The sequence below is a fragment of the Protopterus annectens genome, chromosome 12.part0, assembly GCF_019279795.1.
Source record: "Protopterus annectens isolate FY-2018-M chromosome 12.part0, PAN1.0, whole genome shotgun sequence".
NCBI classification, from domain to species: domain Eukaryota; kingdom Metazoa; phylum Chordata; order Ceratodontiformes; family Protopteridae; genus Protopterus; species Protopterus annectens.
In genome coordinates this window covers 830,487,183-830,514,289 of record NC_056746.1, presented here as the reverse complement: position 1 = coordinate 830,514,289, position 27,107 = coordinate 830,487,183, and the positions used below count along the sequence as shown (strand labels likewise).

The 27,107-nt window shown below is 41.2% G+C and overlaps 1 protein-coding gene across 1 annotated transcript in view; it reads right to left on the bottom strand.

Moving 5' to 3' along the window:
- Positions 1-27,107, bottom strand: part of CDH26 (cadherin 26) — a 2,018,873-nt gene that overhangs the window by 96,731 nt on the left and 1,895,035 nt on the right. The window contains exon 15 of the mRNA XM_044089870.1: positions 20,572-20,622. Coding sequence (XP_043945805.1) covers positions 20,572-20,622 — 51 coding nt within the window. The remainder of the gene's footprint in view (positions 1-20,571; positions 20,623-27,107) is intronic.

Sequence of the window (27,107 nt, the reverse complement as noted above, 5' to 3'; positions counted from 1 at the left end):
GCTGCACCTGAAGTATCTCAAATGTGTTATATTGGGCTACCAGTCTGGAGGTTTGTGCATCCTTTATGAATATGGAAACACCACCACCTTTGGATCTTTGGTCCAAGTTCTGGGGCCAAAAGGTGTGGAATGAGTTATAGCCTGATAGAGCAGTGGTGCTTTCTGCTGCCTTGAACCAGGTCTCTGTTACAGCACAAATGTCGATGTTCTCCATTTTAAGGAGTACTTCGAGTGAGTGCATTTTGAGATTTAGACTTCAAGCGTTGAGCAGCATGACCCTCAAATTGCATTTGTTTGTAGCTGTTTCAGTGGTAATTTGGTTTTTGGAACACTGCCTAAAAAAGGCACTATAGGGGTGGCAAGAGCCATGGCCAGTATCTGGAAGCCCAGGGGTGACAGATGCAGGCCATCTCTGGAAAAGCATAGAGGTCTGTCAATCATGTCATCCCAGGCAGACAGATACTGGATCCCCTTAGAATGACACCAGAAACTTAGCCGATTGTTAAACTCAATCATTTTCTGCTTGTACTGTGGTATCATTCTGGGTGATGGTAGGAAGCTGCTCAGGGCTAGGGTCATACCCGTCTGGGCTACATAATCCGAGAGCTCCTCCATGTCTCTTTTCATGTAGTCTAGGGAGGTACATCTCAGGTCATTCACACCCACATGTACAATGACAGAGTCATATTTGTACATATATATATATATATATATATATATATGGATTCCATACATAGAATATTAAATAAGGGGGGCATAGCCCCCCACATTATGCCAATAGTTTTTACTAAAGATATATATATATTTCAATGCATTTCTAATGGATATACCTTCTTATAATAGTGAATACATTAAAATTATGTAGGGGGCTACGACCCCCTTATTTAATATTCTCACTCCAGGGTTACACTGCTATATTCTATTTTCGACCAAATGAACTTTGACCAAGTGAGCTTTCAGTCAAGTGAGCTTTCAGTGAAGTGCAATGCAATGCATTTTCGACTACGTGTAATTCGACCAAATGTATGGAATCCAGATATATATATATATATATATATATATATATATATATATATATATATATATAGTAAGCAATTTAACAATTTAGGAGAGGAATATTAATGATTTTTAATGCTAACATCCGCAGCTGCTTTCTAACATTGCTCCATTAAAAGCATAGCTAAACACAGGTGAACTATCACTCTATATACTATCCATAAAAGCTGCACAAAGTGACCAGCTAGAAGTTAGAAGTTAGACCAGTTAGAAGTCCTGCTGTATTCATTGATCCCTGCAAATCTCTGATATTTGTTCATAGGTTCATAGGTTCGTACTAGGCTATCTGCCCTAGGGCATTTATAAGCGTAGCCAGAGTGTATGTGGCTTACACCACCCCTTAGGATGAGAATACTACGCCCATTTAGGGTTTAGTTTACTATGCCTCTGTCTAGTAGTGACACAGAGATGACCCCCGGGGTAAACCTACGATCTCCCATCCACTCTTCGAGATTTCTCTTGAATAGAGTCAGTGAGGGGCTCTGCCTAACATGGACTGTGATTCTGTTCCAGAGTGTAGGGAGCCTCTGGGTTATGAATCTGTCCCTCCAGCACGTTCTATTTATTTCTGTGTTGAGGTTTAGGTCACTTGATCTCGTGGCTCTGATGGATTTGGATTTTCTGATGTGGAGCATGTCCATTAATTCAGGATTGGACATGGCCTTGTACGTCAGGCACAGATCACCTCTGAGTAGGCGGTATGCGACTGAATAGAGCTGGAGTTTTTTCAGTCGGGCAGCATATGACATATGTTTAAGACCCTTTATCCTCTTGGTGAGGAACTTTTGGGGTCTTTCCAACTGCTGCAGGTGTCGGGTGAGATACATCCCAAATGGGGCATTGTACTCAATCATTGGCCTGATAAGAGAAGAGTACAGGGGCACAATGACCTCTCTTGATCTAGATGTGAAACCCTTCATGATAAGGTGGGCAATATAGAAGGTCTGCCTAACCACTTTGGCAATGTGAGTGTCAAATGAGAGGTTACTGTCAACCTGGGTCCCTAGGTCCCTGATTACCTCTTCCGTACTTAATGGATTACCACCTATGTGGTAATTTGTCGGTACCTTGTTTTTCCCAAAGGGTATGACTATACATTTTTTGGCGTTCAGCTTAAGGCCATGGCTCTGGCACCAATTTTCCATTTCTATGAGGCCTCTCTGAAGGATGTTTGTGTCCGCCAGAGTATCAATTATGGCGCCCAGTTTGCAGTCATCTGCGAACTTTGTTAGCCACAATCCTCCTATGTTTGCCTGTACCTCGGAAAAATAAATGCCGAACAAGAGGGGTCCCAGGACTGAGCCCTGTGGGACACCGCTTGTGACTGGCTTAGAGTCTGACATAGCTCCAGTAACTCTGACCCTGTGAGTTCTGTCCTTGAGCCAGTTTGCAACCCATCTTGTGACATATGGGTATATATTTAAGCTGGTGAGTTTGTCTATGATGCCCGAGTGGGGTATTGTGTCAAAGGCTTTTGCAAGGTCAAGGTAGGCTGTGTGAACTGCCTTGCCCTCATCAATGGCCTTAGTGACTGTTTCAAAAAAGTCGACCAAGTTCAAAAGGCAGGATCTGCCCTTGATAAAGCCAAATTGGGTAGGATCCAATGTCTGTAGGTCTCCAATGTCTTTGTTTATGAGTTCCATAATGATCCTCTCCATAGCTTTGCAGACCAGGCTAGTCAAGCTTATGGGGCGGCAATTTCCAGGGTCCGTAGAAGCACCGCCTTTGTGAAGTGGGACCACTGTTGCCATACGCCACTCTTTGGGTACGTATCCTGTAGTAAGGCTAAGAGTAAACAGCAGCCTTATGTGTGGGTTTAGTTCCTCTTGGAGTTCATGTAGCACACAGCCCGGGACACCATCCGGTCCCATTGATGCTGTGCTTTTAGCTTTAGAGAGGGCGGCTCTTACCTGGGCATCTGAGATGTTAGGGAGGCTACACTATGCTGGGATAGTTATTTCTCCTTTTGGGGGCCGGGCCAGAAATTTGCACTGAACCTGTCTGCCAGAATGTTGGCAATGTCAGTGGGTTCAGTGTATTTTGTGTCATTTTTGGACTAACTCTGAGCATATCTGGGAGTTTCCAACCAGGTTACTAACATAGCTAAAGAAGGCCTTGTGATTGTCTTTTGTGTCTTTTGCGATTTTTCTCTCAAAGTTGGCCTTGGATGATTTTATGAGTGATCGTAGTTTTTTGCTAGTACTGATCAGAGATGCCTTCCCTTTTAGGGATTTTGCTCTGTCATGTAGTAGCTTCCTCCTCCTGTTGTAAAGTTTGTTTATGGCTGGGGTCCACCAGACCGGGCGCCTGCCTTTGGGGGAATGGGTCTTGGTTTTATTTGGGATTGCATGATCCATGCATTCTTGAAGGTGCCCATAGAAGGCATTTGCAAAAGATTCAGCAGTGTGGGTTGTGGTTTCCACTGGCCCAGGGGCCTTGAAGATACCACTTCAGTCTTAAGAAGTGTGAAGTTTGCTTTTGAGAAGTTCTTCACTGTGGTCTTTTGTGCAGGGGGTGGGGGCGGGATATGGATTTCCAGTGAGATAAATTTGTGGTCTGATCTTACCAAAGAGGGATGTACTTCCGGTGTGGAGCATTTTGTCCCCATGTTTCTGATGATCAGGTCTAGTATATTGTCTCCTCTTGTGGGAATGGTGACTAGTTGTTTCATTGCATTTGAGTTTATGAATTCTAGGAACCTTTGGGCTAGGGTGTTGGGGCTTGAGTAATGTTCCCAGTCTATGTTTGGGTAGTTGAAGTCTCCCAAAATGATGGTATTTGGAGAGACATTCATACTCTCCAGTGTCTTCAGGAAGGCTGTGTGGGGTTCCTGAGTTTGAGAGGGTGGTCTGTAGCATGCTACAAACTGTAAGACAGTTTTGCCTATGGTTAGTTGCACCTGGATAGTCTCCGATGCTTCGTGCATTGCCACTAACCTGGAGGTGTGGGTATCTTTGATGAAAATGGATACTCCCCCTCCTTTTGTGGTTCGGTCCAAGTTTTGGGGCCGGAAGGCATGATATGAGGTAAAACCTGATAGTGCTGGGGTGCTCTCAGGAGCCTTGAACCAGGTTTCAGTCACTGCACAGACATCGATGTTCTCCATACTGAGGAGGGCTTGAGGCGTGCATTTTGAGGTTTAGACTTCTGGCATTGAGCAGCATTACCCTTAGTTTTTTTCCACTTGTGTTTTCTAGGGAGGTAGGTTTGTCATTTGAGCCTTGCCTAAAAAAGGCACTATGGATGTGGCAAGAGCCTTGGCCAATATCCGGAAGCCCAGGGGTGACAGGTGCAAGCCATCCCTTGCGAAGTAGCGTGGCTTGTCAAGCATGTCATCCCAAGCAGACAGACACTGGATCCCCTTAGAATGACACCAGTAATTAAGCCAATTGTTAAAGCTGATCATTTTGTCTTTGTACTGTGGCATCATTCTTGGTGAGGGTAAGATGCTGCTCAGGGTCAGGGTCATACCGGCCTGGGCTACATAATCAGAGAGCTCCTCTATGTCTCTTTTCATGTAGTCCAGGGAGGTACGTCTCAGGTCGTTCACACCGGCATGTACAATGACTGAGTCATATTTGTACTTGCTGTGGAGTGACCTGAGTGCTTGTGTTATGTGGCGGATTCTAGCTCCCGACAGGCAGCTTACTGTGACCCTCTCCTTGTTCAGTCTGGTGAGCGGGACGTCAGTGTGCCTGACTATGGAGTCACCTATTACAAGTGTGTCTGGCATGTTGTTTGACCTTAAGGGCTGTGACTGTTTAGCACACTGACTTTGTGAACTATGTGTTGCATGTGCTATGTCTTGAGGTGGTGGTTGCTTGGGTGTCTGCTTTGGAGGCCTCTGTTGATTTGGTAGATTTTTAATCAGCACCTCCGAGTATGTTTTTGTGTGTTTATGTGTTTGGTTTGCAGTTGTGATAGTTCTATGTGAGACTGGGTTTGTGGTGTGCGTGGTTACCTTCTCCTCCTGACTGGTCTTGCCAGTACTGAATTGAGAGAGCTCAGCCTCCAGTTTGGCTATATAGTTGCATCTCTCGCATATATTTGTATTTGTTGGGAGGAGGAGAGGGTTGTCTGTGTACATGAGGCAATTGTAACATTGCCTCAAGATTCCCAGATTCACCAGCTGAACAGGAGAGGACGCCAGCAACTGACCCTTCGACATGCTAGAAATAGTGAAAAAGATTGCTGTGTAACTGAGTTGCAGGTCTTTTCCTGCTACCTGGCTATATAAAATATTTTGTTTCATAATGACAGTGCCTGAATAATCCATATTTTATATGATCTGTTTATGGATACACATTTTTTGCAGCAACAACTTTATTGCAAGGGGCACAATAATAAAACAGAGCAGTAATACAGAAATCATAATACTTTAACTATATACAAGAGCACAGGGTCAATACCATAAGGAAAACTGTTTAGCAGAACTCAAAATACACACAATGTGCATTCATATTTGAAGCCATCTAAATATGTGGTGCCAAGAATAAATGGCTTATATAAAACACCAGAATCACAACTTATTGTAGCACACCATTGTCCCCCTAAACAGCATCTCAAAGGATGGTCAGTCCCATATCTGTGAGATAACCTCAAAAGAGACTGAATGAACATTATATTGCACTATGGACCATTGTGAGTCTACCCTTCCTGGATGAACATCTCTGACCCACCCACTGAGGATGTCCTGACATAACAAATGTCTCCCTTTCATCAGTTAGTCACCCACACATCCAATAAAAATGTGCACCTTTGTGTCCTTTCCACTGTGCAACAACATATGCTATAGCCAGAGCTGTGAGATGCACCATCCATAATTACCATACAGCCCCAGAAAAGCTGAATGTCTGCCTCGATGTTAGCAAACAATATGGGATGGTTGAATGCAGCTATTCAGGAATATCTCAGGCAATTTCTCTCATAACTTCTGCACAGGCCTATAACTTATGCAGTTTACTATTAAAATATTGAAATGCCAAAAAAAAAACAGTACTTAACAGAGAACTAAGTAGCCAAAAGTACACATTACCTAATGGTCCTAATGTCGAAAATCAGCTGGTAATGCCATAAATGTCGAACAGGACATTTTACTGCACTTACCAGCAATGCCACCCTTGCCGTAACACCCTAACTACTACACCTAACATCCCGTTTATGCAGGGGGACAAGCCCCCCTGCACCCCCCACACCCCCCTAACTATATATTCCAACTCTGAGATCACACTACAGTGAGGCAAGGGATATATTTCCCTAACTGCACTGCACCGCGATCCCTGTACATCCCTTTGAATGTTCATATTTGTGAATGCACAGTACATTCGTAAATATAACATTTGATCCTTTAGCTTGCACACATATGAACTATTCGAACATCTGTAGTTCGAATAATTCATAAGCGTACAATGCTACATTGAAATTTTAATAGTAAACCACTTATGCAAGCTAAGTGCCTCACAGCCAGAACAGGTTGAACTAACTAGAAACCCCTTCTAAAACTGACCTTAGGGACACAAAACCCATCAATGTAGAGACAATAAAACTGATCTTAGGGGCACAAAACCCATCATGTAGAAACAAGAGTACAAAGAGTACCTTCTCTAAAATATAAAGACACCTTTAGAGTCTTTTTATTAGACTCCTCAAGACAAATGCCTTTGTATCAGAGTCAGTATCCCCTAGTTGAGAGACTTCATCTATGAGCGCACAATCAGCCTCATCTCTCACACACTTAATCAAAACCCAATGTATCCAGTAAACCCTAAATGGCGGAAACATATGCCACAAATCTTATGCTGGTAATATCTGCTAGAAAATACAGTTTCTGGACCTAAGAAGAAAAAGGAGATTGCCCAGTCTTATATAAAAGTTGCAAGTAGACCCAGAAAGCTGACTTGGGAAGACCCCAGCAGTTCAATAAGAACGTATAGTCGGTCAAGACCCTTTTTCCATGACTCTCCATTATCAGGCCCTTCAGCCAAGTATCCCCACTTTCTTCCCACCCCACATCACAGCCAGCTTGTCCATCAATACAAAAATAGGGATTCCCGAATATTGGCAGAGCCAAACCACAAAGCCTCTGTGGTGAAATAATTATATACAATGTATGTATGGCCAGGAATGTGTAACATATAGTGTACCAGGACTTCAGGCATTTGGAGGGGTGCTGTGGGAGAGAGAAAAAGTAGATTTAAATACCAACATATCGCCTAGGTAGTGCATGTACTCAAAATCAAACCTTCAAACACTGCCCACAGAGTAAGTGGGTGCACATAACATGCTCGTAACTGACAACATAAAAACTTTAGCATACTAGCCACAAATGGAAAATCGTAACCCTGTTAAGTCAATGGGTACAACTGTACCTGCTTGGGGACCCTCCTGCATTTGTCCTACACACACAAATTGACTAAGAATACAATCAATTTTCTTTAAACAAGAATGATATGGAAGAGAGGGGATATGATAAAGACATGAAAAAGCAAAGCTGGCTCAAACATTTTGACCACAACTCTCCCAAGGAAAGAGAAACCAACCTTAACCAGGTATGTGCTCCTATAAAAATATTATCCCAAACAGGTCTTTGATTTAAGTCCAACGTAGTCATCCAATTCTTTTCCATCTTCTGGCCTCTTGCAGTACACAAATTAACCCTGGATGAAACAAGTCTCATTCAGGTATTAACCCAAAATTATTCATGCACAGTTTCTGAGATTCCTGAGGTTTGAGGGGATCATTGATTCATTTTGCTGAGTCATCAAGGTGCAGTCAGATGAAAGAAGGAATGGGTCTTCTACTCCTGAATTAACTTGCTGGGAGATTAAAGCTTTTCTTTGCCATTTTCACAAGATTGCCTAAGTTTTGCTATGTCTCTTTTTGCTTTCAGGAAGACTCCTGGGATATGATGTGAATGGGAGGGAAAGCATAAAGTAGTCTTTGATTCCAAGTGATGGAGAAGGTAGTGACTGCCCAACCTCCTTTGAAGGCAAACAGGAGCAGAATGTGTGCATTTGATGAGTCTCTTGGAATGCTAACAAGTCCTTCAGAGGCAGAGCCCATTTCCTTACAATGTCTAGGAAGGTGTTCTGGTTCAGTTTCCATTCACACAGACTGTAGAAAGGTCTGCCCCGGTGTTCCACTACTTCATTCTGTAAGCTATGGATATATACTACTCACAGATGGAGGCCAGATTCTATTTCTTTGTCTTCTGCCATCATGGACAGCTGCAAAGATGACAAGCAAACAATTACTGTAGCATCATATGCTGCTGCCTGAAAAATCTAGAAGGCAAAAATGATGGCTAGCATCTCTTTTAGTTTTATACACTACTTCTGACTTTCAAGCACCACCTACCCTGAAACATTAGATTCCAATCTCAGGCATCAGTGAAAAGCAACACAGTAGGATCTAGGGTGATAAAGTATAGTGTAGGGGTCATTCGGACATGAGATGCCCACCAAAGGAACTCCTTTTTCATGGTTGGAATGAGATGGATTTTCTATTCCAAGGCTTGGCAGTTTTGCATCCACAGACTCATGATGTATTGATGATATCATGAGCAAACTGGGATGGGGGAATTGCAGGTATAGATGCAGATATGAAGCTCAGGTCCTCCAGATATGTCTTGACAGTTAAATGTGTTTTCTGTGTGTGCTACTTAGCAGATATACAGGTGTCAATATCTAGGGACACTAATGGGGCAGTTTTATGTTTCTGAGGTAGGAAAACATGCAGACTAGGTTTTGCAAACTTTTTCACTTCCACAATTTTTTCAACACAGACTAGTCCAATACTGGTCACCACAGGTCCCCTTTCTACATCAAAATAACCTTGGAGAAAAACACTCTTCCTTTCTCATAAGAGCAAACCACTTCTACAGTTCTGCTTGCTAGAAGATAAGCAAACACAACACCTAGAAAGAATAGCTGACTTTTGTGGAAGCTGAGAAGGCATACATAAAAAGGAGAAATCCTCCTGAAATGTACAGAGTGGGCAGAGGATACAATCCTTCTTAATGACTGGTTTGAAGTCAGAATAAATCGATTGTCCTTGCAAGAGGAGTGTCTCCCTCCCATGAGAATCAGAATAATGGACAGAAGTAAGGAATGGATGCACACAGTACTGAGTCTTGGCACTGTTCGGTTACTGGTAGAGGATCTGTCCTCTGATCTCCTATGCTGCTGCCTGCTTTAGCATTATTTATCTCTCTAAGTCTGCTCTTCTTTCTAAAACTGTCTTTGCTGTTTGTATTGTTCTTTACCCTAAACTGTTTTTTTTTTTTTTGAAAAAGTGACTGCTTGGTGGGAAAATTTCTACTTTATCTGGGAAAGAGACAATGGAATATTTGCCCGACAGATGGCATAATCCTGTCTTTATTTTTCAATATCTTGAAAATATTGGGAACACAAAAAGTAGTTTCATATCTAAGGAGACATTTAGAACCTGCCCCTTAACATCTTCAAAGATGGCATGAATCTTAAGCCAGGTCTGCCATCTAACCAGTATGCCAGTATCTGCCATCTTGGTAGAGGCATCTAATCGGTCATGACCGCATTTTATGGCATGCCTATCCATACTAGAACAGTATTTGCCAATTTGGTGATCTTGTCCTTAAGAGTTTTATCAGTTTTTCCCTTGATCATGTCCTCTGTTTAGTTCAATATATCCTCCTAACATTACACTGGATCTTATCCAAAAGGCAGAGAATATAGTATATCCTCCTAACACTGAAACATATGGGTCTGTCATTTGATAGCTCTCAGTCCCAAAGTTGCAGATGTATATATTTTCTTTCTGAATCAGTCTAACATAAATAGTGCCCTCTTGTCACAGGTTACCATGCTAAAGCCGAGTGCTAAACAATCCTTTGGAGGCATCGAGGGAGATTAAAAACAGATAATTTTCTTAAGAAGGTACTTTGATTTTTCCAGGACTCTGCAAAAATTTAGTTCTTCTAGGTTTTATGAGTTCACTTCTAGAAGATTTTGTCAGACGTTACTTTGAAAACTTACACTAGAAGAACAATGGCCCTGGATTTTGGCTTCCATGTACAGTAAGGGGTCAGACTTCCTCACCCCTGATATATTCCTGAATTAAATAACTGATCAATCTAAAAACCAAAAATATACACCAAGTAGCATGAGTTGGACCCTGAGGAAGTCTTGGTGACTAATAGCAACTAATAAACTTGAACTACGTTAAAAACTTTATTTTGGGTCCCTCTCGTGTTAACTTGGTGTATATTTTTGGTTTTGAGTCTTCTATTTCACCATTGCTTGGCTGCACTGTTTTTTGGTTTTGATCAATCTAAAACGTGTCTTCTTGGGTTGACTCTGTAAAAATATTGTCCTCATAACTGAATCTGTGTCCAAGGGAGTAAATCTCAAAAAAGTATGTCAGCTTGTCCTCCACATTTGACTCCAATAATTCCTCCAGCATGCATTCCTTTTCATTTTAGTTTGAGGAGCTATATCCAAACTGAAGAACATTGGTGGTTGAGTAAAGGTGGGTGTAACTCACCGACAAACTGCTTTATGTCCTGCAGCAAATTTCTTATATTCAGAAAAAGGCAGTGGATGAAGTAGGTGTTGAAGGCACAGATGCCTGATGTCAATGTGGCAGGAATAGTAACTCCAGAAGAAAGCCTACAATCTGGGTCTGCCCCAGTATCAGGAGACTGATCCAGCACTTGTAGTAAATGGTGTGTAATAGCAGTTAAAATAGGCTTTGCATATGTTTGTGCCTTTCGGCTTTTCCCAGTTAGGGATCGCCACAGCGGAACTCCGGTCCGCTAATGATTGGCAGTAGATTTTTACGTGCTGGCTTGCCAGGCCTAATGCACAACCTGCAATGAAGGAATGCCCATTCACGCATGTCTCCACACAGAAGACGCTCTAAGCATATAATGATTGTTATTTGCAGTGAGTGCATTGAAAATGGCTGCCAGCTGGGGTGCAACAGAAAAACTTACACAGACTGGATGATTCTGAAAAAGATGATTCCACTAACTCTGTGAAGTGGCTACCACAGGTAGTGCCGGGGCCAGAGAGGGTGGAAGCTGTGCTTCTTACTGACATCCTCAGGACTGTACATGAGGTCTCATTGGCCATGCCCTCTCCTCTACAGTCTCCTGCACCCTCTTACCTCAGTCTCCTCCATAATTATTTTTCTGGGTTTATCAATTGTCCTGTGCTTGCACATCTGTCTTTATCTTCTGTATACTTTTTCCTGCCCTCAAAGATAGTGGGAGGCTCTTGAGTTAACAAAACAGTACACATCCCTTTTTCCCGTATAAGGAGCTTCCTGTACTCCATAAGGATTGTTGGGTTTGTTGCTGTTTTGAGAAGGGTATTTCACTGTAAGTTTTGCAATGCTTGCAAATAACTTCATGGTATTCCTCCACCAACAAAACAAGCATTGCAGATGATAACCTTTTATAAGAACTTGTTTCTGCAGGCATAATAGTTGGTAATAATGTCGGAGGTCACTGGCCACTATAAAGATTACCCCAAAACAACATATTTAAATGCAGAACTATAACATAATCAAATTCAGTAAACAAAAGCAAACAGAATTAGGTTATTAGTTATTGAAAAATTAGGTTATTAGTTACTGGTAATGTACACATGCTTGGCCAGATAAGCTGTCTTCCCCATTAAAGCTGAGATAATTAAATTAACCTTTTTCCTAAAAGATAGCTTGCATGATTTTGAAAACCACAAAGCTCATTTAATTTGTCTATTCTCCTTTTCCATTGTTCTTCACTTACATTTTTACTTCCAAATTGTATACCTAGTAGGAATGTTTGCATCCATACTGATTATTAACTTCTTTCTAAAATTTCCTAGAATGGCTTTAAATAAAGTTAATTTATTTTAATAGCAAGTTGCTTTATGGAGTCTTTCAACTTTGTTTACATAGTCCGAAGACACAAAAATCTTTCCACGACTCACTGAATTATTTTCTACGTGGGTTTTTTATACTTTATGATAATATAAAGGGAGCAGTTCTAGAAGTTTCTTAAAAGGATACAGAAACATTTGGTGAAAATATTTGTATCTCTGGACAGGTTAGAAACTAGTCAACAGGGGAGACAATGGAGTCGAGCAGATTGCTTTTCTTTTGTCTAAAAGATAATAGTGGTAGAGGGTATTTGAGACAATTGTTTTGGTAAAGAAGAAGATGGTGAACATGGCTGATGAGACTTTTTTTCTGGGACTCTGGTGATTAGATGGTCAAGGAATAGATGATTGGCTATTGGCTCAGTTATGAGCTATTCTGAGTAAGCTTCATAAGATACAACTTCTATGTGTCCCATGTAGGTTAATATTAAAATGTCCAAGGCTTGTAAGTTTCTTTTACCTTTTGTTGCCATCAGCAATCTGGGTAGAAGGCTGTGAATTTTGTACTCTTTTGATGTAGGGTAAGAAAGCTAATGTTAAAATAATTCTGGATGGGCTTTCTCTAGAAATACTACAATGTTCTATTTTGGAATAAGAGTCTGTTGACGTGAACATCTATCCTAGGCTGAATTTATGATGGGTTTAATAGACAAACTGTATTCCCCACCAACTACCCTGTTCAGTTTTGCGTTAAAGAAATAATGGGATCCTGTGAAGACATAATGCAGATCAGGAAAATATCATCTTTGATCCAGGACGTTGTAATAGAAATTAAATCTTGAGAGTATATACTTAGCCATAAATCAAATAAATCTAGTCTTAATGAGAAAAAATTGTTTGCATTTAGCTGGTACCATTTAATACATTTATCTTTTAAGAAGGTTGTGAATATTTGAACACATGCAATTTAGGAGTCCTCTGTCTGGCTTTATACCAGCACAGTGCAAAAGTAACCAGAGTTTGAAGGTCAGGAGCAGGGAGAAGTCTAAGGTGCTGTCCAGGATCCAAACAATTTGTCATTTTGTCCTTACTGAAAAAATTCAAGTGATTTTACATGCCTACATTGCTGTATAGTTTATACTGAGCAAAGCTTAAAGTGAGGAAATCCGTCCCTGGTTTGGCACCTCTGTCTCCAATGGACACAGGCAACCTATAAATGGTTTATCTCTGAAGCCCCTGCTTGTAAATGTTTCATCTCCCAGGCCCCTGCTTACACTTATCGATGGTATCTGAATTTGTCAGAGATTTGGGATGCATGGCTAGGCTTAAAAAGGCCCTTGTGGTCGGTAGCCTAGGAAACACCTCTGAACCTGTAAGGGTATATACGATATGTGAATAATGCTTTGGTACAGATGTGGGTTATTTTTGCAATAACAATAATGGAAAGAATGTGGAGGTAAGATGTTCTTCATCCCACATTGCTGCAGTCCTAACACTTGGGTAGTCCGCTGTCCCAGTCGGCCCGAATACCAAAGTATAAGGCTGACGTCGGTCAGGGCGCACTTGTCTGACATCAGGACGTCAGGGTACAAATGCGCATGACCGACGTCATATCCCCAGTCTTTTTTGCCGCATGGTCCGATGCAGAAGCAGTTTTGCGAGTGCAGGTTGGCGTTCTGAAATTTTCTGAAGTCGGAGTTTCAGACCGAATCAAAGTTGGCTAAGTACCCGTTGGGAATATTTTGTTTTTTTCTTGCCTCAGTATTTAACCGGATGTCAGAAAAAGTGAATAACTGTATTTCTTGTGGGAAACAGATACCTCATAGGGATTACTATACCTTGTGTATACCTTGCTTAGGGCCTGAGCACGACGTTGTTGGCTGTCGCTCTTGTGCTAGATTTAACAAACGCACTATTAAGAGAAGATTAGATTGTGCCAGGTTAGTTTTGGGAAGCGTTGTAATTACAACATGCCGCCGGATGCTCCGACGCCCGCTGCCTAAAAGCGCAAGGACAAAGCAGCAAAGCCAAGGTTGGAAGAACCGCCTGTCCCGGACGCCGGTTCTTTAGAGGGCTCGGGGAGCCGGTGGTTCTACCAGAAGTTCCTTTGGATTCTCAGGGAGAGACTTTACTATTACAAGATGTGTCCTCTCAGGAGGTAGGCCAGGCTGAAGGGGCTTCTCAGGTAGCTGTTCTCCCTCCCTTCCTAAGGTGGTTAGGCCCTCCCTTCTGTTTCCAAGGCTTCTTCTAGAGGCAGGCCAGGGTTAACTTCAGTGGGGTCTCCCTAGTTCTTCAGGGTCTCTGCCTAAGAAACATATGCTTAAAATGGCAGAAGATTTGATTACTATGATTAGAGGTTCTATGCCCCTGATAAGAGGCCTAGGGTGGAACCTGAGCTTGAGAGTTTTGAGCAGTGTTCGAGGCTTCTGAGTCTTCGGCTGAAGACTTGCAGGAGTATCCTCCTTATTCTGATTCTGATGTAGATGATTCTACTCCTTCGCTTCTCCTCCTGAGGATTTTTCTTTTCAGAGACTCTTCATTCCATGAGGGAGCATTTTAAATGGGAAGGTCAAGATTTCTCTGATTCCAGGAAAAGGCTTAGGAATTTTTGTTTCTACCCCAGCATAGGCCTTTGGCTATACCTCCTGTTCTGGATGTGGTAGAAGATGTTTTGCAGAGGCTTCCCTGAACCCTGATTCTTTGCCTCCTGCCCCAGTTAAACCGGACAGGTATTATAGGGTGCCTGAAGCTCATAAGTATCTTTTAAGAGTCCTAGGGCAGACCCAGAAACTGTTTCTCAGGGCCCTAAAGGTGTTAAGGCTTCTGTTGTTAAAAATCCTGTTCCTTCTGATAAAGAGGCTAGGGCTTTGGATAGATGGGGAAAGAAGGTGTATACTTCTTCCACTTTAGCCATGAGGGCTTTGAATTGCCAGTTTCACATGTTGAAATACCAAAATTATCTCCTTACACAATTGAAGTCTAAGGTAGATGCTCTGGCGGAAGGTATTGAGTGTAAAGAGTTGCAGGATTTAGTTCATGTTTCTGAACAGGTGGGTAAGCATTCCTTGCAATGTGGTTTTGATGCTGTACAGGCCTCTTCGAGGGTGGCAGCCACTGGTTCTGTTCTTCGCAGGCACGCCTGGCTGAGGGATCAGAATTTAGCTGAGCATGTAAAGACAAGGATTTTAGATGCTCCTTTACAATCTGATGTGTTATTTGGTTCGCCTGTGGAAGCAGTGTTAAAGAAAATGGAGGACAAGGCTAAGTCTATGCAGACTGTTAAAGATTTTTTGCAGGTTCAGCCTCCAAGTTTAGTAGAAATTGGCCTACTAAGGGGTGGACATATCCTTCTTTTGATTCTCAGTCTAGGGGTAGATCTAGACGTGGTAGGGGCAGAGCTCAAGGTTCTTTTAGGCCTAGAACAGGGAGTTCACCTGCCCAGTCTTCTGGTGAGGGCAGGGGTCAGTCCTTTCGTAAGCAGACCCAATGACCTGCCTTTTCAGCTGCCAGAGCCTTCTCGCCTGGCAGCACCTTTCGGAGGAAGGCTGGCACATTTCAAAGAAAATTGGAGTGTTATTACCCAAGACAGATGGGTATTGGATATCGTTCACCACGGTTACAGGTTTTATTTCCATACCTTGCCTCCTTTCAAGGGCATGCCAGACATTCCTCCTATACAAAGAAAAGAGGCTCACAAGCAAATTTCTCTGTTACTCCAGATAGGGGCCATTCAGCCGGTTCCTGTGCCAGAAAGGGGCCTAGGATTTTATTCTCGCCTGTTCCTAGTACCAAAAAAGGGGAACACGTGGAGACCAATTTTGGATTTGTCTATCCTCAACACTTATCTGGACATTCCCAAGTTCAAAATGTTAACGTTACAACAGCTTTTACCTCTGCTGGGCAAAGATCACTGGATGGTAACTTTAGATCTCAAGGAGGCTTACCTTCATGTGCCATTCAGACTCAGTTGCAGGAAGTATCTGCGTTTCCGAGCTGGGAATTCCCATTATCAGTTCTCTGCATTGCCCTTTGGCTTATCTACTGCGCCCAGAGTATTCACAAAAGTTCTGGCTCCAGTCATAGCTTTCTTCAGGCTAAAAGGAATACAAATCTATCCTTACTTGGACGACTGTCTGATTCTGGCTCAAGAAAAGGACGAGCTTCTTCAGCATCTGGAATATGTGATAGCAGTGCTAAGATGCCTGGGGTATTCTGTGAACGAAATAAAGTCCAGTCTAGTACCCTCTCAAGACATGTGCTTTCTGGGTGTGAGACTGAATACAGCAGCCCAGATGGCCTTTTTAACCCCGGACAAACAAAAGAATCTTTCCCTTTACTTTCATCAACTATCTCTTCAGTCCGGGCTGACTGCAAGGACAGTCCTTCAAGCCTTAGGGTTCATGGCATCTTGTATTCTGGTGCTTCCCAATGCCAAACTGCATATGAGGAAGCTGCAATGGTATCTAAAAATGTATGGACACAGCACTGCCAGGATTTGGACACTGTCATTCCAATAATACCTTGCATTCAAAAGGAATTTTTGTGGTGGGCTCAGGAATGTCACCTAAACAAGGGACTCTCTGTGACCCGGCCAGAGGCGAGTCAGATTCTAACGACAGATGCCTCAGACATAGCTTGGGGAGCTCATCTGAATGGAAAGTGGATACAAGACAAGTGGCCTGCCAGACTACAGCATCTACATATCAACATGAAGGAGATGTTAGCAGTCCAGTTTGCATTAATGGCTTTCAAGGAGTTACTTCTTCCAGGGCAGGTGTTGATTCTAACAGACAACACAACTGTCATATGGTACATCAACAAGCAAGGGGGAACACATTCTTATCCTCTATGCAGGCAAGCAATGATTTTGTGGGAGACTGCGCTCAGCCTGCAGCTAAATCTGCAGGCACGGTTTTTGCCAGGAGCACAGAACTCCTTAGCAGATGTGTTAAGCAGGCAAATCATGGATCCCCACGAGTGGAAACTGGATCTTCATGTATTTCGAAAATTGACAGTGTCATGGGGAACTCCAGACATAGATCTGTTCGCTTCTCCACTAAACCACCAGCTGCCAAAGTTTTGCACGAAAAGGTTTCATCACACAGCTTGGAAAGTGGATGCTCTTTCGTTCAGTTGGGAAAATCTTCATGTGTATGCCTTTCCACCTCTGCCTCTCCTCCCAAAGGTACTCCTAAAGGTCAGACAAGACAAGCCAAGGATGATTTTGATAGCTCCAGATTGGCCTCGCAACACTGGTACCCATTACTGAGGAATCTGGTAAGGAAGCCTCCATGGCCTTTACCTTTAATTCCACACCTTTTGTCTCAGAGGGACGGTCATCTACTCAATGTCAAGCTTCACTCTCTTCATTTAACAGCCTGGCATATTCTGTTTTGAACCACAGCAGGTCTCAACTTCCTCAACAAGTTTTGAATGTGATTATGGAAGCCAGAAGACCTAGTACACGTAAAGTGTATGCAGAAAAATGGAAGAGATTTTTATTTTGGAGTGCAGCAAAGGATTTGGATGTTTCTGAACCTAATTTGAGTGTGGCTCTTCAATATCTTACTGAGTTATTGGACAAAGGTTTGTCTTTCTCTTCCATTAAGATTCATGCTGCAGCAATTTCAGCTCACTATGATTGTGACCCACCATTGTTTTCTCATCCTTTGTTCAAGCAATTTCTTAGAGGGGCAAAGAATATAAGACCCCACGTAGAGCTCCTACTCCTGCTTGGGATCTCAATTTTGTGTTGGAGAAACTTACTCTACAACCTTTTGAGCCTGCGCTACTGCTGAATTGAAATACTTGTCATGGAAGACTGCTTTTTGTTGGCCATTACTTCTGCAAGAAGGGTTTCTGAATTGCAGGCCCTTATGGCGGTTGAGCCTTTTTGATTTTCCATAAGGATAGGGTATCATTACGCACTAATCCTTCCTTTATGCCTAAGGTGGTTTCTAGTGTGGCTTTAAACCAAACTATTCATTTGCCTACTTTTTATGCAGATCCCCAAAATAGGGGAAAAGATTTTGCACACTTTAGATGTACACAGGCAGTTGCGTTATTATTTAAGCAGGACTAGGGATTTTAGGCAGTCTCAGCAGTTGTTTGTTTCTTTTGCTTTGAGTTCTCAGGGCAAGCCTGTGTCAAAACAAACTATATCTAAGTGGATTGGGTTTTGCATTGCATTCTGTTATTCCCATCATGGCAAGGAGATTCCAGCTGGGATTAGGCCTCATTCCACTAGGGCTACTGCCACTTCAACAGCATTTCTAAGGGGTGGCAACTAAGGATATTTTGGAGGCAGCTACTTGGAGTTCAGTGCATACTTTCTCCAAGCATTACCACCTTCCTCTCTATTCTAAATCCAGGGCTGGTTTTGCCACTGCTGTGTTGCAGGGCATTTTGGCAGCTCCTGCTTCATTATAGTTTAGCCATCCTCCCTTACCTCTGCTTTGGGATTCTACCCAAGTGTTAGGACTGCAGCAATGTGGGATGAAGAACATAGTACAGTTTTGTACCTACCATAAATGTAGATGTTCGAAGATCCACATTGCTGCAGTCCAATTTACCCTCCCTCCTTCCCCTCTGTGTTTAGGGGTGGTTGTGTGGGTGGGGTTCTATTTTTGTAAATTTGTATATATTGTATATATATATTAGGTACAGGAGTGTTTGGTGTTTTTTGGTTTTGGCCTTATCTTTTTAGGGTCTTCTGACATCTGGGGCAAGAAAAGACTGAGGATATGACGTCGGTCATGCGCATTTGTACCCTGACGTCCTGATGTCAGACAAGTGCGCCCTGACCGACGTCAGCCTTATACTTTGGTATTCGGGCCGACTGGGACAGCGGACTACCCAAGTGTTAGGACTGCAGCAATGTGGATCTTCGAACATCTACATTTATGGTAGGTACAAAACTGTACTTTTGTCATGTTGTTCATAAATGTTGCCAGTACTATACAGGGCTAACAAGAAGAGCACATAAAACGATATGGGTTAGAGAGCATGAGCACCTACATTACAGGATAGGAGATTTGGAAGGGTATATAAGGATAGAGTTCATGGAAGGAGTACAGTACACAGTAAAGTTTTAAGGTGTCAAGGTTGGAATGGTTGAGTTGGGGAAAGGTTTGGGCCTCACAAATGTCCAGTATTTCTTTGCTCCTTATTTTCTCTTTCACCTCCCCCCACATCTATTACTGGGGGAACACGTGCAAAAGTCTTGCTACAAGTAACAGCCCTTAGATTATAATTTTGTATTCTGTATAAATTTAATAGCCATTAGTACAATTACTTGTTCTGTTAAAAATGTGGCTGGAAAGAATTTGTATGGCTTAGTACTTAGAATTAGATTAGTGATGGCATTGTGCCAGTATAGGGCATTACACCTAATTATCAACATCTTTTTGCATACACTTATAGAACTCAGACTTTAATAACTATAAGACATTTTTTGTAAAGTGAAGTGTAATTTTAAGCCATTCTAAGACAAGGTCTTATTGTTTTCTTTAAAAGAATTATTTACTACCATTTGAGCACTTAGTGAAGCAGATAACAAAAAACACTTAGGAATAAAGGACAAAAGAAGATGTAAAAAGACTTGACTGAGCAACAGAAAAGACATCAATACATACTACTACTACTTGATCGATTCATTCTTATTATGATATATTCTGTGTTTACTTTCAGGATTTTTGATCATGCAAAATGTTTTAGATTTCATATATGAAAATACTGATCAGAGGTGTGCTTAATTTTGGAGTAGGGCAACACATAAGGATTTACAAATTACTGTTGTTTAAAATAGTGAAATAAGCACTGTGTGTCTGCACATAGCTTCATTGTGAGTAATAATATCTGCATTATCTAGCATTTACAATTAATTCCTGGTAGCTGTCTGCAGTTTGTTGTGCTTGAAGTTGCACAATAAGCTTGCATGCTAAAATTCACTAGGGAACCATCACCACTTAAATGTACTATAACCAAATCAATTTTGCCTTTCTTTTTTGATACCCTTTTCAGCCTCCTTCATATCCCATGGCTAATTAGCCTCACTACCCATCCCAAATTGCTGTAATCCACTTCTGCCTCTCCAGGCACTAAAAGTGATGAGCATTGAGAAAGAAGACTTATGGTATTGTTTGCCATCCCATAGAAGTTATGAGGCTTTTCTGATACTCCTACTACCATCCCTCTGCTGACCAGCCAATGTTTGCTACATCAGGTTTAGCTGTAACTAAGCATCTCTGAATACCTATGACACTCTGCTAAACTGCATGCACTCCTTGGCAGGAACTGTATTCCCAAGTCTCCCCTTCTATGACTGCAATTACATGCCTACCCAGATGGAGCTTCTGCAGTAGTATCAGACCCACTCCCTCTCACATGATGGGTAAGCCAACAAAAGCCCCTCACTACCATCCTTTGGTGAATGGATCTCCTCATACATATCTGAGCCCTAATCAAACCCAGATTGGGTGAGACTTAACCTGCTGTCTGATACGTTCAAGAAAAAATGAGTATCATCTTTTTAAAAAGATGATGTTATAAATGAGTGTGAAAATAAGCTGTCACTTAATACTCCAAAATGAAGATTTAGTTCAGATCATACAGGAATGTCCTGGCAGTGAGATGTGAATGATAAAAATCAAAGACTGTTTTTTATACTTACAGGTGCTAAATTATTTTGGTGATAGGTCGCTTCTATTTCTGGTCTTAATCCCTGAAAAAGTAAACATTGCTAAATTAACTCTGTTAAACTAGAATTATAGCCACTAGTATTGAATGAAATCACATTATATTGCTTTCTCTTTATAACTAATACTGCAAATGTATGGGTTAACAAAGGTCATACAGAGCATAATACTATATTTTAAGTGACTTCATTAAAACATGGGTATTACAAAACCTTTCAAAGTTTAAATACATGCATATTTTGTAAGTACAATGAATGTATAATAACAACATTTAATGGCTATTAAGAAAATAAATAGCAAAATGTATTGACTGCACACTAAATACATTTCTGCAAGCAAAAATCTACAGATATATGTGTTGAGGGTACAGGGAGCATCTCAACACATTGTGCAACCATCTGCATTCCCTCAGTAGTTTCCTGCACGAACATTTACATTCTGATGGGCATTGCCATGAAAATAAATAAATAAATGAATCTTTGCCGTGGTAGTCTAATGTCTTCAACACACACATTCTCAAAGGCAGTCACCGTTCACATATATACACATGAACACAAATAAAGAAACTGAGGAGACACTGACTTAACTGTATTAGAGCAAAACACCTGATTTTTCAAGACCATTGTGTGCTGTTTAGGACTTTTTCCCTTGTCCATTGTTGCACAACCATGAAACTTGTGTATCTATGAAGTCAAGAGTGTTGGAGCACAGGGGGGCATGCTTCAAGGTCCTTTAATAAACATAGAGTAAGGTCACGTCACACTCCCTTAGTTACAAATTTGCTGCAGATATACCTATGCATGTGACAATGGTCTTTCGATTAAATAGCTTAATCTTGAGTTCTGATGGAATTTATAAAACAGGTGAGTGGAGTAAAATGACTTTCTTCCTTGACAGAAATCTGAAAATATACGTGTAGTGCTGAGCGAGTTCCCAGTCCAGAGAATGTGAACATCGGTTATTTTAACATTAATAAAAATATACTAATAAATTAAATAAAACCATTTTTCATTACAATTTGGAGGAGCTGCAGCCCAGCAAACCAGTCCTATTATCAGACCTTGCCATCATTCATCACTATAGTATCGTGAAAACGACCATCTGTGCAAGATTTATTTCATCACAAACATAAATGAAATTACACAAATTTTATTTTATTTATTTATTTTATTCATCATTTGTTGACCGGGAAAGTCCGACTAGGTTCCACAGAGCCTGTTTTCAGCGGAGGCTCGTGGAGAAATGCTCCAGAAGCATGTCTTTGGAATGACGACGAAACTTTGAAAATGTTGAGTAATAAAAATTTTAAAATTTTATTCAAACCAAAAATGCAATTACCTGTCCGAAACCAGATCAGTTTAGATGAATGCTCGATTTATCATATAGCTGTATGAACCATGAAAGCTTATTTTTTTAAGGAAAGTTTCCTTCTATCCAAAGATCTGCAAAAGCAACCATAGTGAAATGTGTATACCTTCTTTGGTTTATCACTAATGGAAAAATGCATGTATATTTATCTTTTTCTATGATGCTATTGAATTCTGGGCGTTTGCATTATTATTTATCACCTGCATGTTCCATGCCATGATTGTTATCATTCTTTTGGTTTCTATTGACATTGGGCCCAGGTTGTGGCTGAAAATGGCCCTCTGACTGGCTGTCCTTCTGGTTAACAAAGAAAAAATAAAAATAAAAAAGTAATCAGGTGGGCAAAGCTTTCATATTTCAATAATGTCATAAAGGTATCAGTATAACTTGCTTATACATTAAATATGGGAATGGACATTGTTAGGGCTGACTTATCTTAATGATTTCTCCCTCAAGAGGGGCATTTCGAGTATGAAGTCATAGCCACAAATGTGAGTTAATTCTATCTGTCTAAAGCTTTCTCTGGTTTATGTTTGACTGAGGCTGTTTGACCATGGAGCTAAAGAACCAAGCACAACCTTGCAGTACCATTAGAAATCAAGATTAAGCCATTTAATCTAAATGCTACATGCACAGATATATGTGTAGCAAACAGTCAGCTGTGTCTTTGAGGGAGTTATGGATTCTAAAGTCAGTCTGACATGTTAGCTTATTCTCTCAGTTCATTAACAGATCTCGAACCGTATGTCATGTCTAATCCCCATGCTCAGTGTACATATGCAATACGTTGTTAGAATTAAAATTACTTTTGTCACCAGTACGCACATTTTCCTTATGCTTCTGTTTGTGCTAATGTCATCTATAGATAATTGCAGTTTAATCATTTGAAACTAAAATCCTGGATCACAATTCTTCAAGAGCTTCACATACATGCAAAGTAATGGAACATATGTTCATAGGTTCATGGGTGTTTACTAGGCTAATAACCACAAGGGCCTTTTTAAGCCTAGCCATGCATCCCAAATCTCTGACAAGTTCTGACACCCTTGATAAGTGTAAGCATGGACCTGGGAGATGAACCATTTACAGGTTACCTGTGTCCATTAGAGACATAGGTGCCAAACCAGGGATGAATTTCCGGTTTCCCATCCAAATATCCAAGTTGCACTTGAATTGGTTAGGGATGATCTCTGCTTCGCATGGATGGGGAGCCTGTTCCATGGATGGGGTAGTCCCTGGGATACATACCTATGTCTCCAGCAGGTCCTACTTATATCACAGGCAAGGTTTAAGTTTTTAGAAAGGGTAATTCTGGTGCTGTTTGTTTTGTGGATATGCAAGAGGTCCATCAGAGTGGGGTCTGACAATGCCTTGTATGCCAGGTATAGATCTCCCTCAAAAGCCTGTCTCTATGCCTGCATAGGACATTTTACTTACACCCTGTATTCTTTTATTGAGGAACCTCTGTGGACGTTCCAGTTATTGGATATGCCTGGTTAGGTACATACCAAAAGGGGCATTGTACTCAATGATAGGTCTGATTAATGCGAATACATTGCAACAATGACTTCCTTGGATGTAGATCTCATAGCTTTGTTTATAAGTTGCACAACATAGAATGATTTGCTCACCACTATAGACACGTGATGGTCAAAGGCTAGATTACTATCTATGTGTGTCCTTAAGTCCCTGACTACTGAGTCAACTCTAAGGGGTGCTTTGTCAGTATGATAGTTAACAGGGATAGATGACTACCCAAAGGATACTATTATGCATTTCTTGGCATTTAGTTTAAGTCCATGGCTCTGACACCAGTTGTTTGTCTGTGTCAGCCCTTCCTGGAGAACATTTGTGTCAATGACAGCTCCAAATTTGCAATCATCTGCAAATTTAGTCAGCCAGAGACCACTGACATTGGCCTTGACTTCTGAGAAGTAAATGCCAAAAAGGAGCATTCCAAGGACTGATCCCTGTAGGACTCCACCAGTGACTAGCCTCTTTGTAGAGGTGGACTCCCCAATTCTAACTTCCTGGGTCCTGTCTTTGAGCCAGTTGGCTATCCACCGAGTGGTATATGGGTTTGTACCTAACCTCCTGAGTTTGTCAACAATGCCCAAGTAAGATATTGTGTCAAATGCTTTGACCGGGCCAAGGTAGGCAGTGTGAATGATTTTGCCCTCATCCATTGCTTTGATGACCTTCTCAAAGAAGTCCACCTGGGTGAGAAGGCATGATCTGCCCTTGATGAAACCAAACTGGGTTGGGACCAGTGTCTGGAGGTTTACTATATCTCTCTTGATCATCTCCATGATAATTCTTTCCATGGCTTTACATATAAGACTAGTGAGACTTATGGGTGTGTAGTTTCCAGGATCTGTAGATGGCCCACCTTTGTGCAAAAGGATGACTGTTGCCTTTCTCCATTCATGAGACACAAAGCCCGTTTGGAGGCTACAGTTAAATAGTAATTCCAGAGGCCCTGATAGGTTATGTGTCATGCTATTTAGAAGGTATCCTGGTCTTAGACAGAGCATTAAGGACCTGTTCCCTAGTGATAGTAGGGGGATTTATATATTATTTGATGATATTTCCTATGGATAGGTTGAAGCGGAGAGAGGTGTAAAGTTGGAGCTGAATTTATCAGCCAGGAGATTTGCTATATCTTCTGTCTCTGTATAGGTGGATCCATTTACAATGAGCTCTGTGCACAACTGGGTATTGCCTTTGAGGTTGTGGACATTGCTAAAGAATGCTTTGTGGTTGTCCTTGGCTTGGGAGGCCAAACTTACCTCAAATTTGGCTTTGGTAGACTGTATTTGTCCTCTGAGTTGTTTGTTTAGTTTGATGAGAGGGCTTTTATCCTGCTGGGTGCTGCACCTCCTAAGTTTTGCCATGATTTACTTCCTCCTGTTATACAGCCTATTGATTTTGTGATTCCACCAGGGTGGCTTGTTTTTTGAGTTAGTTCTGTACTTCTGCCTGGTGGGTACAGCTGCGTCTATGCAGCTATTAACATGCTTGTACAGGGTTTCTGTGACAAATTCTGCATAGGCAGTAGTGTTCTCAGAATTTATGGGGGCTTGACATTTTGCCAGATTCTCACTTAATAGCAGGTAATTAACCTTAGAATAGTTCCTGAATATTCCAGGTTTAGCTGGGGGTCCAGGTTTTATTTTTACTTCAATGGAGACCATTTTGTGGTCTGAATTTACCAGGGAAGGCATTACAGTAGGGAGTGTGCAGTAGTCTCCCATATTAGTGAGGACCAGATCCAGTATGGTTGCACCTCTGGTTGGTGTATTGACTATCTGGTACAGGGAGTTTGTGTTTACAAAATCCAGGAGTCTCTATGCATATACATTTGGTGTCATATAGGACTCCCAGTTAATGGTGGGGTAATTAAAGTCACCCATGAATATGGTATTGCTTTGGATGGTTAGAGTTTGTAATAAGTTTAAATACATGGTATGGGTTTCCTGGATCACAGAGGGGGACCTATTGCTTGAAAGGAAGTGGTATTGGATTTTACCTATGTTAATTTGAACATGGAGCAGCTCAAGTGCATTGGCCTGTTTAACCAGCCTTGAATTATGTTTATTTTTGATGTAAATAGAGACACTTCCACCTGTAATCCCTGCCTGTGAAGTAGCTGGCCTAAATGTGTGGAAGGCATTATCACCTTGCACTGTTCTGTGCTCTCTGGGGTTTTAAACCATGTCTCAGTGACTGCTCAGACGTCAGCATTCTCTAGGGTGTAAAGAGAGCTTCTAGGGAGTGGAGGTTTTTGTTTACACTCCTTGCATTGAGCAGTAACACCTTTAGATTTTTTTTGGTTTTGATTTGCTATGTCAGAAGTACTTTCAGTTTGGCATTGCCTAAAAATCACTACGGGGAGGAGTCAGAAGATCCTGAAGAAGGAACATCCTGAAATAACATTTATGTGATGCAGTAATTCAAGTGCACCTACACACACACACACACACACACACACACACACACACACACACACACACACACACACACACACACACACACACAATTTATATATACCAACTCCACAGTGCCATAACATTGAAAGTGGAAAAAGGGAGACTGTCCACCAAACTGTATACAGCAGTCTTGAGGAACTGTTGCTTTTGGTCTACCTTTAGTAAACAAATGACTTACAAGACAGTGCACATTGGGCAAGTACATGAAAGCCAATTTTGCATTTTACAAATTTCTTCAGGTTATCTTTTTTGTATCACAAATACATGCAATACCAGGCCAATCTCATCTTTAATGGAATATTTCAATTACAGTTCCATTTTTCATGTCTTGAATTAATATTAAAATGACTATAACTTTGAAGTATTTAGTCAAGAATCTTGCTGTCACAAATAATCCACTTTTTCATTTAGCACTGGAACATAAATGCATCAGCTACATTTCATCTATTTTTCTCGCAAAATGTCTTCACTACAGCCACTAATATATTTGAAGCTTTATGGAAAGTTCATATGGAACTGGAAACCTTCGATTCAAAGAGCTGTGATCTGCTTCACTGTGTGCAGACTTGCTGAACTACTAAAAATAAAATATAGACTGCAAAGTTCTTTCATGTCATAGGCCAAAAAGCAATTAAGGTATTTAACACGTTTAACCTTAAGCAGAAAGGCAGACAGGTAAAATTTCTGTCTTGAAACACAAATGTCAGGCTTATTGCAAGCTAAATAGGAATCTACCATATATAACAAGTTTATTTTTGACTAGAAATCGGTGGTTTTAGGAGGCAAAACTGAGAATGATGACTTGAATAATCACTGATAAGAGATACAATTGTATGTGGAATCAAAAACTGTGTAACAGAAAAAAGCAACCCCCTGCACGTATGGCAATTGTACAGCCTGAATATCAACTAGAAGAACAGCAAAGTAAGCCAGCAAATTGTGACACTGAACAAATCCAATATTTATTACGTCAGCCAAAGAAAAAGGAAAAAAAAACAGACCGGTTTTGGCTAATATAGTTACATAGCCTTCCTCAATGTTAATAAATGTAGAAAACAAATTCCCTTTTATGCATGACATCAACCACAAAAGGCATACTGATTGGTCAAATTATAGATGCTCATTAAGACCTGGTGGAAAAAGTCTACCCAATT